The 22,131-nt window shown below is 36.1% G+C and overlaps 1 protein-coding gene across 5 annotated transcripts in view; it reads right to left on the bottom strand.

Moving 5' to 3' along the window:
• Window positions 1-22,131, bottom strand: part of pepd (peptidase D) — a 161,275-nt gene that overhangs the window by 108,875 nt on the left and 30,269 nt on the right. For all 5 annotated transcript variants that reach the window (XM_079825836.1, XM_079825839.1, XM_079825840.1 and 2 more), the window contains exons 5-6: window positions 6,615-6,662; window positions 3,185-3,246 (exon numbers count right to left, since the gene is read on the bottom strand). In XM_079825836.1, the coding sequence (XP_079681962.1) occupies window positions 3,185-3,246; window positions 6,615-6,662 (110 nt within the window). The remainder of the gene's footprint in view (window positions 1-3,184; window positions 3,247-6,614; window positions 6,663-22,131) is intronic.

The following is a 22,131-nucleotide window of genomic DNA, read 5'->3' as shown; positions in this document are numbered from 1 at the left end:
TTGATTCGGACCAAACTGAAAAGTTTGAAAATCCGAACCAAACAAGGTATGTGTGAAAACGCCCTAAGTGATATGGGTTACTCTGTTAGTCTGTACTTTCGTCTGTCTCCGCATCGCGGTGTGAGCGTCCAGTGCGCGCGCCTTCTGCGCTCTCTGTTGTGCTTTTCTTTGAAACGACAAAGGGAAACCATCAAGAAACAGCGGCAAGAAGAACATGCATGACAATGTTAACTTTAGTAAACTTAACCAAAACCACACTACGAAAACCCTTAAAGCTACACTATGTAAGTTTTCCGTCCACTAGAGGTCGCCTGTTCAAAACAAAGGCGTAGTTTGATGACACCACGTTTGAGCGCAGAATATTGGGACATGTGGTCTTCACCTCACAGCCGGTGGAACAGAGTCAGGATAGGACTCGGGCAGAAATCATGTTCATGGATGCGATTATTAACATTACTGTAGTGAAGCAGAGCAGGAGCGAGTGTTGTGGAGCTGAGCAAGGCCGCAGGAGCGATTGAAGAGCGGGACTGTTATTATGACATAGTCGCCGGCGGGACTTTTATTATGACACGGTTGCCGGCGCCACTTCCTCTTTTCCAGTCATGAGTATGAGGTAATGCAGCTCTGTTTATCGTATTAGATATATCTGAGTGTGTTGAAAAGGAAGTTATGACGTTCACTCAGCGGCTGCTATGACACTTGTTCACACTGCAGTGAGAGTAAAGTGTTTCACTGAATAAAACCGGAAACCGAGGGTGACGCAGATATGACGCAATCGACAGGCGACTCCCTCACACGCATAGCTCACACGTCCCGGCTCCTTGGGTAAAATAGCAATTTCTCACGATTTACAAATAGTTGGAAACATTTGGAATATTCTAAGTACTCAACTGAACAAAATATATAACACTGGCCTAGTGGTTTCTGGATATTTTACTGCAAAAATCCTACATAGTTCACCTTTAAACAAGGCTTCAGATCGCACTGGTGCCCCAATAATATATTAATATTTATGCATTTGGCAGACGCTTTTATCCAAAGCGACTTACAGTCCCTTATTACAGGAGCAACATGGAGAAAAGTGCCTTGCTCAAGGACACACTGGTGGTGACCGCTGGGATCGAACCAGCAACCTTCTGCATATCAGTTCCAATGTTTAACCCACTGGACCACCATCTCATAATACAGATATAACGCCTCGCTAGGGTTGTGCCGATGGACGATATCATCGTCACACCCCCGTTGTGAGTCTGTTGTGAGTGCGACACACACTAATCCTCTTCTATAGTATTAGTTAAACTAAAAACTTAGCAGGGATTGCTCTGTAAATTAAATTGAGAAGGTAACTAATGCATATATGCTATTTTAAATACTGTAGTCTATGCCAGATATATATAGCCTACATTTTGAAATCATTTGAGGCTGAAACATCCATAAGCATGCGTGTTTATTTGAGCACTTCCGTCAGTGAAACAACACAGCCTATGAAACATTTAAACGATTTTCAGTAAATAATGGTCACCTCAAGAATATAAGGAAATTAAATATTAGTTAGAAAAATATTTGATTCATACTATTTCCCCGCAAAGATGCGTCATATACCGCTCTGCGCTTTGAGAGGAATGTGGGACACAAGCTGAATAGACAACTTTTAGAATATCTTCGTCTTCATGTTTTCTCCTGATTTCCGCAAAGCAACACTTGTTGTAAAATGTCTGAAGAGCGGATTTTATCTTCCACAGGGTCAAGACATTTAGGCAATGTTTGATTATTCACTGCCAGAGAAAACGAAACTAAAAATCACCGGCGTGTGTGAAATGCGCTATTCAAATAAACCAAACTTGACGCGCCTTACCAAGTTTAATAACAAGAACAAACTGTGTTAAATAATATTTGAAGTAAAAAGGTATTCGTCCAACAGTGTTTTTTATACTTTACCACAGTAAAGGATGTGAATAGTTATAATAGACTTAATTATAAGCAAACGAAAGGAAGAAACGTTTATAATCCCCTGCGAAAATGGGTGCGAGTGAAGATTTGGGAAAAGAAACGAGATGTCCATGTCCATTGGGATAAAATAGACTAGGCCTATTGTTAAAATTCACGGAAAATCGAGTGACCAGGTCCAGATCGCAAAGCAGAATGAAAAAGTGTTATCTGACCATTATTTCCTTTCTAGGCTAAACAAAGCTTTGTGCTTCACTCCTGTGGTAATATTCACGTGAAACAGTTTCACATGCAAAACACTGGGTTGGTAAAATAACGAAATTATTTTTTTAAAAGTAGAAAATAGTATTTATGTAAAGAGATATATTAAAATAAAAAGAGCTCAACTCTTAAGTGGAAGGAACCTATTTTTCCCCCTCACATGCAAACTAGCGGATGAGTCATTATTTGGGTTAGTAAAAATAACGAAATGATTGTTTTAAGTACCTAGAAAATAGTATTTATGTAAAGAGATATAGTATATTATCTACCTATTTTCCTAAAAAGTTTACTGTGAAAATGGGAGTAGGATTTGGTATTCGGTTTCGGATTTGGCAGAATCTTAACCAGTGGATTCGGTATTCGGCCGAACCCCACAAATCTGGATTCGGTGCATCCCTAATTTTTGAGAGCCTGATAACAAAATCAAAAGTCTCACCATTAAAAGCATGTCCCAAACACACACACACATGATAATGTTCTTGTTATAATTTTATGTAGCCGACATGACAGACTTGCACTGCAAATCTTGATTTAAACTTTAGATATTTGTATTGGAAAACAGGATAAAAATACTGAGGAAGATATTCATTTATTGCAATGCATGAATGAATGAATTTAAGACTTTCTGAACTGATTTCGGAGCATTTTAAGGCCTTCTCTTGTCTAAGACCTTTTTAAGACTCGCAGAAACCCTGATTATGTTTTGTGTCACACAATCCTGACACTTCCAGCACTAGCGTTTGAACACTTCAACGCCCCTGATGTTGTGTTTGTGCTCTTTGTTTAAAACAGATGACATATGCATCTAATGCAATGTCACTCATGTATAATCGTTCCAGTAATCACTAATCTCTCAAAACGTCTCTAATCTTCTTTTCCGGCATCCGTGTTTTATCCGAGCACATGTTGGACACATGCGCTACTTTCCCTGGAATGAGTTTCAGGAAGCGAACTCTGAATAATGGATGAAACTCACTGGCTGATGCCTTCAAAGGACGCCTCCCGACAGGTGCTGCCGCTGTCAGTGTTCACTCCTCGCTACACACACACAGACACACACACACACACACACACATTAAACCTGCTCATTATCTCTACTCACAGAAACACAACAGAAGTTCAGTCACACTGTTACTAGCAGTCTGGATGTCTGAATATCACAATTTCCCATAGTTCCTAACAGCATTAGAGCTACAAGATTATGAAGATTTTTTTGTTTCAAACAGAGATCAGGATTCTACCATGATTCTGAACAGATTAATTCATTCAGATCAGTTTAATTCATCTGAATGAATCTCTTGAGTGAATGATTCATTGACTCACTCTTATAGACTTGTTTCATAACTGGATGAATCAGCGTTTTTGAACGAATCTACTGAATGAATGATTCAATGACTCATTCATTTAGACTTCACTTGTTTCATAACTGGATGAATCAGCGTTTTTGAATGAACTATTGAGTGAATGATTCAATGACTCACTCATAAAGACTTCACTTGTTTCATAACTGGATGAATCAGCGTTTTTGAATGAACTATTGAGTGAATGATTCAATGACTCACTCATAAAGACTTCACTTGTGTCATTACTCGATGAATCAGTGTTTTTGAACAAATCTACTGAATGCATGATTCAATGAATCACTCATAAAGACTTCACTTGTTTCATTACTGGATGAATCAGCGTTTTTGAATGAATCTATTGAGTGAATGATTCAATGACTCACTCATATAGACTTGTTTCATAACTGGATGAATCAGTGTTTTTGAACAAATCTCTTGAATGTATGATTCAATGACTTAATCATATAGACGTCACTTGTGTCATTACTGGATGAATCAGTGTTTTTGAACGAATCTCTTGAGTGAATGATTCAATAACTCATTTATAAAGACTTCCCTTGTTTCATAACTGGACGAATCAGCGTTGTTGAATGAACTCTTGAGTGAATGATTCAATGACTCACTCATAAAGACTTCACTTGTTTCATTACTGGATGAATCAGCGTTTTTGAATTAATCTCTTGAGTGAATGATTCAATGACTCACTCATAAAGACTTCACTTGTTTCATTCCTGGATAAATCAGCATTTTTGAATGAATCTACTGAATGAATGATTCAATGACTCATTCATAAAGACTTCACTTGTTTCATTACTGGATGAATCAGCATTTTTGAATGAATCTACTGAATGAATGATTCAATGACTCACTCATAAAGACTTCACTTGTTTCATTACTGGATGAATCAGCGTTTTTGAATGAATCTACTGAATGAATGTTTCAATGACTCACTCATAAAGACTTCACTTGTTGTTTCATAACTGGATGAATCAGCGTTTTTGAATGAATCTACTGAATGAATGATTCAATGACTCACTCATATAGACTTGTTTTATAACTGGATGAATCAGCGTTTTTGAATGAATCTACTGAATGAATGATTCAATGACTCACTCATAAAGACTTCACTTGTTTCATAACTGGATGAATCAGTGTTTTTGAATGAATCTACTGAATGAATGATTCAATGACTCACTCATATAGACTTGTTTCATAACTGGATGAATCAGCGTTTTTGAATTAATCTACTGAATGAATGATTCAATGACTCACTCATAAAGACTTCACTTGTTTCATTACTGGATGAATCAGTATTTTTGAATGAATCTCTTGAATGAATGATTCAATAACTCACTCATAAAGACTTCACTTGTTTCATTACTGGATGAATCAGCGTTGTTGAATTAACTCTTGAGTGAATGATTCAATGACTCACTCATAAAGACTTCACTTGTTTCATTACTGGATGAATCAGCGTTTTTGAATGAACTCTTGAGTGAATGATTCAATGACTCACTCATAAAGACTTCACTTGTTTCATTACTGGATGAATCAGCATTTTTGAATGATCTACTGAATGCATGATTCAATGAATCACTCATAAAGACTTCACTTGTTTCATTACTGGATAAATCAGCGTTTTTGAATGAATCTACTGAATGAATGATTCAATGACTCATTCATAAAGACTTCACTTGTTTCATTACTGGATGAATCAGCATTTTTGAATGAATCTACTGAATGAATGATTCAATGACTCTCATAAAGACTTCACTTGTTTCATTACTGGATGAATCAGCGTTTTTGAATGAATCTACTGAATGAATGTTTCAATGACTCACTCATAAAGACTTCACTTGTTTCATTACTGGATGAATCAGCGTTTTTGAATGAACTCTTTGAGTGAATGATTCAATGACTCACTCATAAAGACTTCACTTGTTGTTTCATAACTGGATGAATCAGCGTTTTTGAATGAACTCTTGAGTTAATGATTCAATGACTCACTCATAAAGACTTCACTTGTTTCATTACTGGATGAATCAGCATTTTTGAATTAATCTCTTGAGTGAATGATTCAATGACTCACTCATAAAGACTTCAACTTGTTTCATTACTGGATAAATCAGCGTTTTTGAATGAATCTACTGAATGAATGATTCAATGACTCACTCATAAAGGCTTCACTTGTTGTTTCATAACTGGATGAATCAGCGTTTTTGAATGAACTCTTGAGTTAATGATTCAATGACTCACTCATAAAGACTTCACTTGTTTCATTACTGGATGAATCAGCATTTTTGAATGAATCTCTTGAATGAATGATTCAATAACTCACTCATAAAGACTTCACTTGTTTCATTACTGGATGAATCAGCGTTGTTGAATGAACTCTTGAGTGAATGATTCAATGACTAACTCATAAAGACTTCACTTGTTTCATTACTGGATGAATCAGCGTTTTTTAATTAATCTCTTGAGTGAATGATTCAATGACTCACTCATAAAGACTTCACTTGTTTCATTACTGGATAAATCAGCGTTTTTGAATTAATCTACTGAATGAATGATTCAATGACTCACTCATAAAGACTTCACTTGTTGTTTCATAACTGGATGAATCAGCGTTTTTGAATGAATCTACTGAATGAATGATTCAATGACTCACTCATATAGACTTGTTTTATAACTGGATGAATCAGCGTTTTTGAATGAATCTACTGAATGAATGATTCAATGACTCACTCATAAAGACTTCACTTGTTTCATAACTGGATGAATCAGTGTTTTTGAATGAATCTACTGAATGAATGATTCAATGACTCACTCATATAGACTTGTTTCATAACTGGATGAATCAGCGTTTTTGAATGAATCTACTGAATGAATGATTCAATGACTCACTCATAAAGACTTCACTTGTTTCATTACTGGATGAATCAGCGTTTTTGAATGAATCTACTGATTGAATGATTCAATGACAATACATTTTTAACAGTCACTTGTAGTTGATACAATCGTTAAAAAAAAACTTTGTGTGAGTGTGAAGAAGCAAGAGTTTACCAGTGTAAGGAGGACACTTGGCTTCATTCTGCCCAGCACATCAGCAATCTGTGGAGAAAAGCTTTCATTAGAGTGGATAATTCAAGCGAAACATCATTGGCTTCTAAGAATATCGGTGAAATCCCCTGGACAGGTACACTAATAAACAAAAGTGAAATAGCCTTTGAGGTGAGATTTCCTTATGAAAAGAAGAACCAGCGGTGGTGGCAGACATCTGACAGACACATTACATGTCACCCGATCAAAGAATGAATCATCAATAATCTTCAGCCAGCTGTAGCAAAGGATTCTGGGAATGAACACCTGAGCTGTCTTATGTGCTCCAGGGAGTGGATAAGAAGCATTTGAAACCCACAGGACGAATCAAACGCAGACTATATTACCTCAGGGCAGATTTCTGAGCAGAATCCACATTTCTGCCTCATAGCTCTACAGAAATCCATACAGACGACACCAGCATTGAATGTTAAAGATACATTCTGTCATTATTTACTCAACCTCATGTTGTTCCAAACCTGTAAAAATGCGGTTATTTATATGCATGGACCACAAAACGTCTAAAGCATCTCATTTTGTTCATGCAAAAGCAATTATTTAAGAAAGGCCAGGCTCTATTATCCTATTCTAACACAGCTGTCATGAAAACAGATTGACCAATGACAATAGTCTGAGGAGTAAATGAAGCTTTCAGCGTCTCTCTCCATTCTGAACGAATGAACCCAGTGAGAACATCAGATTAATGCCTCGCGGGGGGCGAATGCTTAACGTTCCTTATCCGACAAATTACAAACACGCCACGTCTAGAGAATATGAGCCGAGAGACAGATCAGGAGATGTTTATAGAGTCAAAACAACATTTAAAATATTGCCATATTCAATGTGTGCTTATGACAGCGTCAACTATGCATACGGTATACAAAATCAATCAAAACTAATCGGACATTAAACCGCTGGTAAAATGGGCATTCAATAAAACTGGACTGCCTATGCAGTAGATAGAAAGGTGAAAAAAATAATTTAATCGGCGCTGCCCGACTAGAGAAAACAGACAAGTAGGGAATCACGATATATGAGCCACCATATCGTTATTGGCCCGATATAAGTACATTTTTTATGTTATCGGTATCGGCCGATATATGTAAATTGTTCATATTATCGGCCGATATGTGTTCATTTTTAATGTTATCGTATCGGCCAATATATGTACATTTTTTATGTTATCGGTATCGCTGATATGTGTTGATTTTTAATGTTATCGGCCTGATATTTGTTCATTTTTAATGTTATGAGTATCAGCCGATGTATTTTATTTTTTATGTTATCGTACCAGCTGATATGTTTTAATTTTTTATGTTATCGTATCAGCCGATATATGTTCATTTTTAATGTTATCGTATCAGCCAATATATGTAAATTTTTTATGTTGTCCTATCAGCCGATATATGTACATTTTTTGTGTGATCGGTATCGGCCAATATATGTTAATTTGTAATGTTATCGGTATCGGCCAATATATGTAAATTTTTAATGTTATCCGTATCAGCCGATATATGTTCATTTTTAATGTTATCGGTATCGGCCAATATATGTTATTTTTTATGTTGTCATATCAACCGATATATGTTAATTTTTAATGTTATCGGTATCAGCCGATATATGTTCATTTCTAATGTTATCGTTATCGGCCAATATGTGTTAATTTTTAATGTTATCGGTATCAGCCGATATATGTTAATTTTTAATGTTATCGGTATCAGCCGATATATGTTCATTTTTAATGTTATCGTATCGGCCGATATTAGGGCTGTAAATGTGCCGGTAAATGTGACAAATGCACCACCTCGGTGGCTGAGTAGCACCGGCGGTGGTCAGCCAAAAGACTCATTTTTGTATGTGAAGCTGTTTTACGGGAATATTATGACACGAGTGAAGCACAAAGCTTTATTTACCAAATAAATAATAGGTTCACAATTAAATGTTACATCGCAGCCATGGAAACACAACATATGGATTCATGCCGAAAAAGGTAGGCTTTGTGAGGTGAGCCAAATTTATGCTTTGCATTTTACGATCTGGTCACCATTTTCCACGAATTAAACAATAGGCTTACTCCATTTTATTCTACTGGACATGGAATCTCTTATTTATTTTCCCAAATCTTGATTTTCGTCTCTCGCTGGGGATTTTAAATGTTTCTACCTTTGTTTGCTTTTAATTAGGAGTATACCCCCATCATTTACTGTGGTAAAGTAGAAACGGTGTAGGACAGATACATTTGACTTCAAATTCTATTTAACAGTTTGTGCTTGTTATTAGACTTAATGTGCGTCGAGTTTACGTGTATAGCGCATTTCATACACGCCAGAGATTTTTAGTTTCAGTATCATATCGGCCTGATATATATTCATTTTTAATGTTATCAGTATCGGCCTGATATATATGTTCATTTTTTATGTTATCGGTATCGGCCGATATATGTTAATTTTTTTATGTTATCGAATTGGACGATATATATAAATTTTTAATGTTATCGGTATCGGCCGATATATGTTCATTTTTTATGTTATCGGTATCGGACGATATATATACATTTTTAATGTTATCGGTATCGGCTGATATATGTTCATTTGTAATGTTATCGGTATCAGCCTGATATATGTTCATTTGTAATGTTATCGGTATCAGCTGATATATGTTCATTAGTAATGTAATCGGTATCGGCTGATATATGTTCATTTGTAATGTTATCGGTATCGGCCTGATATATGTTCATTTATAATGTTATCGGTATCGGCCTGATATATGTTCATTTATAATGTTATCGTATCGGACGATATATAGTCATTTTTAATGTTATCGTATCGGATGTTATATGTTAAGTTTTAATGTTACGTTATCGGCCCAATAAGAAAATTCCATTCACTGTTCTGTTTCTTTATGCCTTATTAAAAAAAAATTGCCCCCCCCCCCCCCCCAATGTTCAAGACGTGGTATAGCCATGCTATATAGTAGGGAAGAATGCGATTCTGGATGCTGCCATTGTGTTCCTTTTTTTTTTTTTTACCATAATGCAGTTTAAAGAGTGTATATAGTACAATACAATTTTCAGTGATTACAAAAATGCAGTAGTACAATCTGTAGTTTTCACGAAAGACCTGCAGCTGTCAAAAGTTAAATGCGTTATCCGCTGAGATTTGCTGACAAATAAACGTGAATTTCTTGGTCCAGGAAACACCGAGAACGAGTAAACATTTACATACACTACAGACATGATATCAGTACAATGGGGGTTGAAAGTGAGTAAACAAATACAATAAGGTTTCATTTATTAACTACATTAAATAACATGAACAAACAATGAACAATATCGCATTTATTACTCTTAGTCAATGTTCATCTCAACATTTACTTATTCATTTTTGCATATTTTAATACTATTTAATGCACTGCAACATTAACAAAGGTTAATAAATGCTGTAAAATATTTTGCTGATTGTTAGTTAATGCATTAATTAATGTTAACAAAATAGAGTTGCACTTAATTCTTCTTAAAAGCATTTGTGGTCTTATAATAATATAAAGGTGTACTGTGTGTTTATGACAGCAGATGTGTATGTTGCAGTTCCTTGTAAAGTTACAGACCAACAGCCTAATAATTGATTTTCTCACCGAAACCCTCGTACCTGTAGAATAAATGTAGACGCTGTGCAGCAGCTGTACATCATCTTAACGTTTCTGCGGTATAAATATTTTATTATTTTGTAAGCAGGCTAGTTTTGACTTATGACTCCGAAAGAAAGTCACAGATTTGCAAATAAAAAAGGTGCAAAAATATCAGGAACACTTTACAGTAAGTTTAGGAACCAATGCATTAGTTTACATGATGAACAATATACAGTCAAACCTAAATTTATTCAGACACTTTTCTCACATTATCACAGTTTATTCACTATAGTTTAGAAAATGGTAATAAAATATGACAAGGTCTCAGAGTTAAACTGTCAGAACAAATTCATCTTGATAATGTCAGACTACTTTGATAGAAAGGGATGTAATGGATCACAATCAACCAATCAGCTGTTAGATTTAAGAACACAATCAGATAATACCAGTTTAGCTCAACCGATGCTTAATTTTGTTCAGTCTGTGGGGTCAAAGGTCGCATTAGCAATTAAAGAACAAACACTTCAGCAAAACATGCTCAGCTCAAAGTGTCTCAAATGTTTAGCAGTTTAACTGGTAGTCACTGTATGAAGATTTTTTTGGGTATAATATGTCCGTTTACTTTATTTTGCTCTCATCACTTACAGAAATGAACTATAGTGTCCTGCACACACTAGTAAAACATTATATCTGCTGTCTGAATCACTTTTGGTTTGACTGTTGATAAAAACAAAGGTTCATGTTAGTTCACAGTGCATTAACTAAAGTTAACACACAATATAATTTGCATTGTTGCATCTCCATCTTAGAAAACAAATCAGAGCAACCCCTGAAGGATTGTTTTCCCTCCAGGGTTGAAACAACTTCAGGTGTAACTAAATTGATATTTCATGAAGTGTAGTGGTGTTACCAGATTAACTACTAATGTGTTGCTTGGCTGTGGGTGAGACTGACCCGAAGTGGTCAAGTAATTTAACCCACAATGTGTACGGGTGAGCGGTGTGCCCACAATATCACATCATGTAGTCTGACATCAGTGCAGAAACAGTCAAACTACTAGGCCTCTTATGAAACCTATTCATCGCTTCACAAAGAAATAATGTAAAGAAGCTGCAGTTGGGGAAATACATCAACTATAGCATGACAAACGTGATTTAAATGAGATGATCAAAATCACTTTATAATAAAAAATGGTTGCCCTTTACAATGATCTTATGGAGTTCTTATTAGTTCATGTAAGTAAATGCATTCACTTATATTAACTTGCAAGCAATACATCTGTTACATTATTTATTAATTTAAATGTTAGGTAACTGCTCATTGTTAGTTCATGTCAGCTCAGGTCCATTAAATAATATTAACAGTAGGGATGCACGATATATCGGCCACCATATTGGGGTATCGGCCCAATATATGTTCATTTGTAATGTTATCAGTATCGGCCCGATATATGTCCATTTGCAATGTTATCGGTATCAGCCCGATATATGTTCATTTGTAATGTTACCGGTATTGGCCTGATATATGTTCATTTGTAATGTTACCGGTATTGGCCTGATATATGTTCATTTGTAATGTTATCGTATCGGCCTGATATATGTCCATATTATTGTTATCGTATCGGCCTGATATATGTTAATTTGTAATGTTATCGGTATCGGCTGATATATGTTCATTTGTAATGTTATCAGTATCGGCCTGATATATGTTCATTTGTAATGTTACCGGTATTGGCCTGATATATGTTCATTTGTAATGTTATCGTATCGGCCTGATATATGTCCATATTATTGTTATCGTATCGGCCTGATATATGTTAATTTGTAATGTTATCGGTATCGGCTGATATATGTTCATTTGTAATGTTATCAGTATCGGCCTGATATATGTTCATTTGTAATGTTATCGGTATCGGCCCAATATACAGCTCTGGAAAAAATTAAGAGACCACTTAACAATGAGAAATCAATGTTAAGTGGTCTCTTAATTTTTTCCATTGCTGTATGTCCATTTTTAATGTTATCGTATATCGGCTGATATATGTTCATTTTTAATGTTATCGGTATCGGCTGATATATTTAAATTTTTTATGTTATCGTATCGGCCGATATATGTTCATTTGTAATGTTATCTGTATATGGTTTTGAATCTCTTGAAATATGATTGGAATCACTTAAAAAAGAAAAATACAATTAAGTGCAACATGTGCAGCACAAGTCTGTCATATAGACTACATAAAATTATAATAAGAGAACATCATAATTCTAATTCAATACATCTGTTACATTATTTATTAATCTAAATGTTAGGTAACTGCTCATTGTTAGTTCATGTCAGCTCAGGTCCATTAAATAATATTAACAGTAGGGATGCACAATATATCGGCCACCATATTGGGGTATCGGCCCAATATATGTTCATTTGTAATGTTATCAGTATCGGCCTGATATATGTCCATTTGCAATGTTATCGGTATCGGCCCAATATATGTTCATTTGTAATGTTATCGTGTCGGCTGATATATGTCCATTTGCAATGTTATCGGTATCGCCCCAATATATGTTCATTTGTAATGTTACCGGTGTTGGCCGATATAAGTTCATTTGTAATGTTATCGGTATCGGCCTGATATATGTTCATTTGTAATGTTATCGTATCGGCCCGAAATATGTCCATATTATTGTTATCGTATCGGCCTGATATATGTTCATTTGTAATGTTATCGGTATCAGCCGATATATGTTCAGTTGTATTGTTATCGGTATCAACAAATATATGTTCATTTGTAATGTTATCGGTATCGGCCTGATATATGTTCATTTGCAATGTTATCGGTATCAGCCGATATATGTTCAGTTGTATTGTTATCGGTATCAACAAATATATGTTCATTTGTAATGTTATCGGTATCGGCCTGATATATGTTCATTTGTAATGTTATCGGTATCAGCCTGATATATGTTCATTTGTAATGTTATCGGTATCGGCCTGATATATGTTCATGTGTAATGTTATCGGTATCGGCCTGATATATGTTCATTTGTAATGTTATCGGTATCATCAAATATATGTGCATTTATAATGTTATCGGTATCGGCTGATATATGTTAATTTGTAATGTTATCGGTATCGGCCTGATATATGTTCATTTGTAATGTTATCGGTATCGGCCCAATATACAGCTCTGGAAAAAATTAAGAGACCACTTAACAATGAGAAATCAATGTTAAGTGGTCTCTTAATTTTTTCCATTTCTGTATGTCCATTTTTAATGTTATCATATCGGCCGATTTATGTTCATTTTTAATGTTATCGTATCGGCTGATATATGTTCATTTTTAATGTTATCGGTATCGGCTGATATATTTTAATTTTTAATGTTATCGTATCGGCCGATATATGTTCATTTGTAATGTTATCTGTATATGGTTTTGAATCTCTTGAAATATGATTGGAATCACTTAAAAAAGAAAAATACAATTAAGTGCAACATGTGCAGCACAAGTCTGTCATATAGACTACATAAAATTATAATAAGAGAACATCATAATTCTAATTCAATACATGTTACATTATTTATTAATCTAAATGTTAGGTAACTGCTCATTGTTAGTTCATGTCAGCTCAGGTCCATTAAATAATATTAACAGTAGGGATGCACGATATATCGGCCACCATATTGGGGTATCGGCCCAATATATGTTCATTTGTAATGTTATCAGTATCGGCCTGATATATGTCCATTTGCAATGTTATCGGTATCGGCCCGATATATGTTCATTTTTAATGTTATCGGTATCGGCTGATATATGTTCATTTGTAATGTTACCGGTGTTGGCCGATATAAGTTCATTTGTAATGTTATCGGTATCGGCTGATATATGTTCATTTATAATGTTATCGGTATCGGACTGATATATGTTCATTTGTAATGTTATCGGTATCGGCCTGATATATGTTCATTTGTAATGTTATCGGTATCGGCCCAATATACAGCTCTGGAAAAAATTAAGAGACCACTTAACAATGAGAAATCAATGTTAAGTGGTCTCTTAATTTTTTCCATTGCTGTATGTCCATTTTTAATGTTATCATATCGGCCGATATATGTTCATTTTTAATGTTATCGTATCGGCTGATATATGTTCATTTTTAATGTTATCGGTATCGGCTGATATATTTTAATTTTTAATGTTATCGTATTGGCCGATATATGTTCATTTGTAATGTTATCTGTATATGGTTTTGAATCTCTTGAAATATGATTGGAATCACTTAAAAAAGAAAAATACAATTAGGTGCAACATGTGCAGCACAAGTCTCTCATATAGACTACATAAAATTATAATAAGAGAACATCATAATTCTGTGCTTGGGACATGGCTTTTAATGGTGAGACTTGATTTTGTCTCAAATTATATAAATATTTGGATTTAGATTAATCAGCAAATATATCGGTTATCAGCTTTCAAATATAAAGAATTATCGGTATTGGGAAAAATTGAATATCAGTGCATCCCTAATTAACAGATGCAACTTTTGATTTTAATAACATGCTAGTAAAGCTTTAAACATTAACGAAGATTAATTAATGATTTAGAAGATTTTTTTCAAAGTTAACTAATGTTAACAAATTAATCCTTATTTCAAAGTTTTACCATAAACATATACTTTGTCTGTAAAATTCATATATGCATAAAATCCTGCATGTCTTAAATGGATTAGAAGAGTTGTGATAATTTTCTTAATTAAACAAAACATTTGGAATAGATGGCAAAAATGTCTGAAATATTACATTAATGAGAGTTCTGAAAAATAAATTAAGTTTTAAACAAACCGCTTACTCAAAGATTGTTGAGAAGGCAGATTAATATTTGAAGATTTGAAAAAGTGACATGCAAGATCAATGGCCAACTTTTAACACATTTCAACAGAAATCCAAGCTTAATTGAGTCTGGCAGCCTTGTCAAACACCCTTCGTTATTCTAATTTTATGAGTGATCAAGATTAATGGGCTTGAAATGTCAAAAAATCAATGTAAACAAAATCAATAGTGTTTTCATTTGACATTCTCGCCTACTGAGCTGAATAGCAACACATCTCAATGTAAGTGGAAAATTACTGTCATTAAAGCAATCAGTACGTGCCTGATTGAATATTATAGAGGAGTCAAGCAGCTGTGAGCGCGACGGGATCAGATCAGGACAAACGCCGGAGAACTGAACGCGAGCCCAAACTCTGAAGCGCTTGAACACAGATCCAAATGTTTATTGGCAAAAAAAATGTATTATCTGCAAAACGACTAAATCAAGCACAGTGCATCTGAAGCTGAAGTGGATCATTTCTACACCACTAGCATCACTAAACAGGATGACAGGCTTCCTGAAATCTCCAATTTGCCATTGGACAGACAAAAATATGCTAGAAAAACTGTGGAAATATGGAAATCGATATATGAGTGACAACTGTATAAATGTGGACGCCTTGCAGAAGCTGTGCATCATCTTTACGTTTCTGCTGTATTAATATTTTATTATTTTGAAGGCAGGCGAGGTTTGACTTATGACTCTGAATTACTTATTTATCATTTAACGCCATGTCTGCATCAAATGCTATTTTCATGGCAGACAAGAGTGAAAATAATCATAATAGACCGTTTTCCAGTACAAACATCTAAACATTCTTAAATCAAGACACATTTACTTAAGAAGCAGCAGCCATATCACCCTGTAAACCCAAGACTGGTTTCCCACGGAAGCTAAGCAGGGCTGAGGCTGGTCAGTATCTGGATGGGAGACCAACTGGGAAAAAAGGTTGCAGCTGGAAGACCAGCAGGGGGCGCTCACCCTGTGTGGGTCCTAACACCCCAGTATAGTGATGGGGACGCTATACTGTCATAAGCACTGTCCTTTGGATGAGACGTTAAACCGAGGTCCTGACTCTCTGTGGTCATGCAAAATCCAAGGATGTCCTTCGATAAAGAGTAGGGGTGTAACCCCGGCATTCTGGCCAAATTTGCCCATTGGCCCCTGTCCATCATGGCCTCCTAATAATCCCCATATACTGATTGGCTTCATCACTCCGTCTGGCGCAATATGGCTGCCGTCGCATCATCAGGTGGAGCTGCACATTGGTGGTGGTTGAGGAGATTTCCCCCTTCTATATGTAAAGCGCTTTGAGTACCCAGAGAAAGCTATATAAATAAAAACGCAATAATATTATTATATTATAAGAAGCAAAAACTACAAAAGATGTGACGTCTTATCTGAAAAATGTGTCAAAATTAGGGATAGACCGTTATGAACATTTTGGCCTATGCCGATAGCTGATTATTCCTTATTTTTGAAAGCCCCTAACCAAAATTTTGGCCGCTAACGATAATTCTTTATTTTTGAAAGCTAATAACCAAAATTTTGTCTGATACCGTTAATTCTTTATTTTTGAAAGCTGATAACCGAAATTTTGGCCAATGCCGTTAATTCTTTCTTTTTGAAAGCCGCTAACCAAAATTTTGACCGATAATGATAATTCTTTATTTTTGAAAGCCGATAACCACATTCTTGGCCAATAATGTTAATTCTTTATTTTTGAAAGCTAATAACCAAAATTTTGTCTGATAGCGATAAATCTTTATTTTTGAAAGCTAATAACCAAAATTTTATCTGATAGCGATAAATCTTGATTTTTGAAAGCCTATAACTGAAATTTTGGCCAATACGATAATTCTTTATTTTTGAAAACTAATAACCGAAATTTTGGCCAATACGTTAATTCTTTATTTTTGAAAGCCTATAAGTGAAATTGTCCGATACCGTTAAATCTTTATTTTTGAAAGCCGCTAACCGAAATTTTGGCCGATAATGATCATTCTTTATTTTTGAAAACTAACAAAACGAAATTTTGGCCATAACTACATTTTTGGCCGATACTGATAATTGTTTATTTTTGAAGGCCGATAACCTAAAGTTTGTCCGATACCGATAACGATTTATTTTTGAGAGCCGATAACCACAATTTTGGTCGATACCAATAAATCTTTATTTTTGAAAGCCGCTTACCAAAATTTTGGCCGATACCGATAATTCTTTATTTTTGAAAGCTAATAACCGAAATTTTGGCCGATACCAATAAATCTTTATTTTTGAAATCCCATAACTGAAATTTTGGCCGATACGATAATTCTTTATTTTTGAAAGCTGATAACTGAAATTCTGTCCGATACCAATAATTCTTTATTTTTAAAAGCCGGTAACCATATTTTTGGCCAATACTGATAAATCTTAAATTTTTAAAGCCGATAATCAACATTTTGTCCGATACAATAACCGATAATTATTTATTTTTTAAAGCATATAACCATTATATTGGCCGATTAATCTAAATCTGTATTTTTATATAATTTTTGAGAGCCTGATTACAAAATCAAAAATCTCACCATTAAAATGTATGTCCCAAACACACAAATATGATGTTCTCATTATAATTTTATGTAGTCTATATGACAGACTTGCTCTGCACGTTGCACTGAACTGCATTTTCCTTTATTTGAAGCGATTCCAATCATATTTTAAACAATTTAAAACCACTGCGAATTTGAAGTGTCTCAGCTGGAGGAAATAATAAATTATTTATCGGTTTTAATATATCGGCCAAATTTTCTTTTCAGGCCGATAATTCTTTATTTTTGAAAGGGTCGATACCGATAATTCTTTATTTTTGTAAGCTAATAACCGAAATTTTGGCTGATACCGATAATTCTTTATTTTTGAAATCCGATAACCTAAAGTTTGTCCGATACCGATAATAGTTTATTTTTGAAAGCTAATAACCTAAAGTTTGGTCGATACCGATAATTCTTTATTTTTGAAAGCTAATAACCGAAATTTTGGCTGATACCGATAATTCTTTATTTTTGAAATCCGATAACCTAAAGTTTGTCCGATACCGATAATAGTTTATTTTTGAAAGCTAATAACCTAAAGTTTGGTCGATAAGATAAATCTTTATTTTTGAAAGCCGCTTACCGAGATTTTGGTCGATACCGATAATTATTTATTTTTGAAAGCCGATAACTGAAAATCAGTTCGTTTCAGGCTTCCTGAAATCTCCAATCTGCCAAAAGGATGCTAAGAATGCTCAAACAAACAAATAAAACAGGGAAATCGACATATGACTGCACATATTTTTGCATATTAAACTGAAGTTTGCATCAGACGCAGCAGCAGCAAACAAACCACGACAGCATCCATGATTACGTTTGCATAAATCACACAAATGCAAAGACATTTACACAGTCCGAGGACTCTCAAAGTCATGCTAGCGTATATTATCTAGCAGCTGAGGGCAACAGCCGCGGACGGGGACGTTTTTTGAATGTCAGACCCTCAGCGTGTCGTGCATCCCGATGCGGCCCGGATTAAACACGGGGAGTGTGTGGTGGTTGTGTATTTGCCTTGGAGATTTCATTTGTTTTGTAAGATTACAGATATCTCCCTCTGTTTTCTGCTCGCAGCAGCTCTGTTTGCCTTCTCAAATGATCTGTTTAAGCAGCGCTGAGAGGAACCTCAGGAGAAGGTCATTAACGCTCACACACACAGAGAAGGAAAGACTTGAGGAGGAACTGTGATGCACTTGTGCATTCGAATGAAAAAGGGAGCAGAGAAAACACAAAAAACATCTTGTCATCACCACCACCACTGTATACACATCAACCAGGCAAATATTTGGCCATTTCAATATCATTGCATTGGCCCGTAACCACTCAAATGGAAGCATCGACTTTATCCGTCATCAAAAATTCAGACAATAAGGATTTCTAAATATTTTGCTATCGTACATCAGAGGAAAGACCCAAAACCCTAAAGTGCCACAATTATGCTCATTTAAATGTTCCTAGTTTTGTTTCTGAGTTCTCATACACTGTTTATTTTCTTCCGAGGTCAAAAACGGTTTAATTTTCTCATCATTATATATATATATATATATACACTCACCTAAAGGATTATTAGGAACACACACTAATGCTGTGTTTGACCCCCTTTCGCCTTCAGAACTGCCTTAATTCTATGTGGCATTGATTCAACAAGGTGCTGAAAGCATTCTTTAGAAATGTTGGCCCATATTGATAGGAGAGTATCTTGCAGTTGATGGAGATTTGTGGGATGCACATCCAGGGCACGAAGCTCCCGTTCCACCACATCCCAAAGATGCTCTATTGGGTTGAGATCTGGCGACTGTGGCGGCCATTTTAGTCCATTGAACTCATTGTCATGTTCAAGAAACCAATTTGAAATGATTGGAGCTTTGTGACGGTGCATTATCCTGCTGGAAGTAGCCATCAGAGGATGGGGACATGGTGGTCATAAAGGGATGGACATGGTCAGAAACAATGCTCAGGTAGGCCGTGGCATTTAAACCATGCCCAATTGGCACTAAGGGGCCTAAAGTGTGCCAAGAAAACATCCCCCACACCATTACACCACCACCACCAGCCTGCACAGTGGTAACAAGGCATGATGGATCCATGTTCTCATTCTGTTTACGCCAAATTCTGACTCTACCATCTGAATGTCTCAACAGAAATCCAGACTCATCAGACCAGGCAACATTTTTCCAGTCTTCAACTGTCCAATTTTGGTGAGCTTGTGCAAATTGTAGCCTCTTTTTCCTATTTGTAGTGGAGATGAGTGGTACCCGGTGGGGTCTTCTGCTGTTGTAGCCCATCCGCCTCAAGGTTGTGTGTGTTGTGGCTTCACAAATGCTTTGCTGCAGACCTCGGTTGTAACGAGTGGTTATTTCAGTCAAAGTTGCTCTTCTATCAGCTTGAATCAGTCGGCCCATTCTCCTCTGACCTCTAGCATCAACAAGGCATTTTCGCCCACAGGACTGCCGCATACTGGATGATTTTCCCTTTTCACATCATTCTTTGTAAACCCTAGAAATGGTTGTGCGTGAAAATCCCAGTAACTGAGCAGATTGTGAAATACTCAGACCGGCCCGTCTGGCACCAACAACCATGCCACGCTCAAAATTGCTTAAATCTCCTTTCTTTCCCATTCCGACATTCAGTGTGGAGTTCAGGAGATTGTCTTGACCAGGACCACACCCCTAAATGCATTGAAGCAACTGCCATGTGATTGGTTGATTAGATAATTGCATTAATGAGAAATTGAACAGGTGTTAATAATAATCCTTTAGGTGAGTGTATAATACAGCATCAGCTCTTATCTCAGTGTCTTTAAAGCTGCACTATGTAAGTTTTCCGTCCACTAGAGGTCGCCTGTTCAAAACAAAGGCGTAGTTTGATGACGCCACGTTTGAGCGCAGAATCTTGGGACATGTGGTCTTCACCTCACAGCCGGTGGAACAGAGTCAGGATAGGACTCGGGCAGAAATCATGTTCATGGATGCGATTATTAACATTACTGTAGTGAAGCAGAGCAGGAGCGAGTGTTGTGGAGCTGAGCAAGCCCGCAGGAGCGATTGAAGAGCGGGACTGTTATTATGGCATAGTCGCCGGCGGGACTTTTATTATGACACGGTTGCCGGCGCCACTTCCTCTTTTCCAGTCATGAGTGAGGTAACGCAACTCTGTTTATCGTATTAGATATATCTGAGTGTGTTGAAAAGGAAGTTATGACGTTCGCTCGGCGGCTGCTATGACACTTGTTCACAATGCAGTGAGAGTAAAGTGTTTCACTGAATAAAACCGGAAACCGAGGGTGACGCAGATATGACGCAATCGACAGGCGACTCCCTCACACGCATAGCTCACACGTCCCGGCTCATTGGTTAAAATAGCAATTTTCTCACGATTTACAAATAGTTGGAAACATTTGGGATATTCTAAGTACTCAACTGAACAAATATATATAACACTGGCCTAGTGGTTTCTGGATATTTTACTGCAAAAATCCTACATAGTTCACCTTTAACAGTTCAATCAATGATTCAGTCTCTCTAAACTCCACCTATCTATGAGCCTGTTCTGCTCTGATTGGTCAGACGGCCCAGTCTGTTGTGATTGATCAGAAACCAAACGCTCATCATCATATCTGAATCTCAGTGATATGAACAGTAACGATGGCGTGTGTTTTACCGTATCAATCTCATCAAAGTGGATTTGCTTTGGCAGCAGAAACAGCATCTTCTCCACATGAACATCACCAACCAAACTCTTCCGGTCTCAGATACGACTGCAGTGTGTGAGGGCGGGGCAAAGCAGACGCTGTTCAGCCAATGAAATTATGCAAATATGTTACAAGTGAGACTTTTACAACTTTTACATTCACAAATATCTTTTTATGATGCAATGCCCATCTGACAGGTCTACATCAACATGCACAACCCTACCAGGAACATAACACATAGACTATTATCATTAAATTATCTTTTTAAATAGCGTTTGCTCCATTTGAACCTGAAAAACAAGCAGCAATTACAGTGTCAACTAAGCTTTGAGATATTCTGACCTCCTGAGACCCAGTCGCTCATTTCAAATTGACCCTCATTCAGACAAAACCAAGCACAAGGACAGAATGAGTGGGTCCCTTCATCATTTTATACAGTACATGTCATTCTGAAAACCTGTCAACTTAGGCAGGGTGGGCTTTACCGGACCAGCATGCATTGCAGGACTGGTCGCATTTAATCAGCACCCGAGAGAGCCATTTTAACTAGTGCAGATTAGAGCGCTCAGTGGATGAAGAATCAATTTGAGCTTCAATATAAAGTGCAGGAGTTGCCATCCATCAACTTTTAACTGGGATCGTTGCAATGCATTGAAGGATTGGCTCAAGCACTGCAAAAAATGCTTTTCTTACTTAAGGGTTAGTTCACCCAAAAATGAAAATTC

This window comes from Gobio gobio (assembly GCF_949357685.1).
Source record: "Gobio gobio genome assembly, chromosome: 9".
In the NCBI taxonomy this organism is placed as follows: domain Eukaryota; kingdom Metazoa; phylum Chordata; class Actinopteri; order Cypriniformes; family Gobionidae; genus Gobio; species Gobio gobio.
Note: the sequence above shows the minus strand (reverse complement) of the source record. Positions and strands in the feature narration are given on the sequence as shown.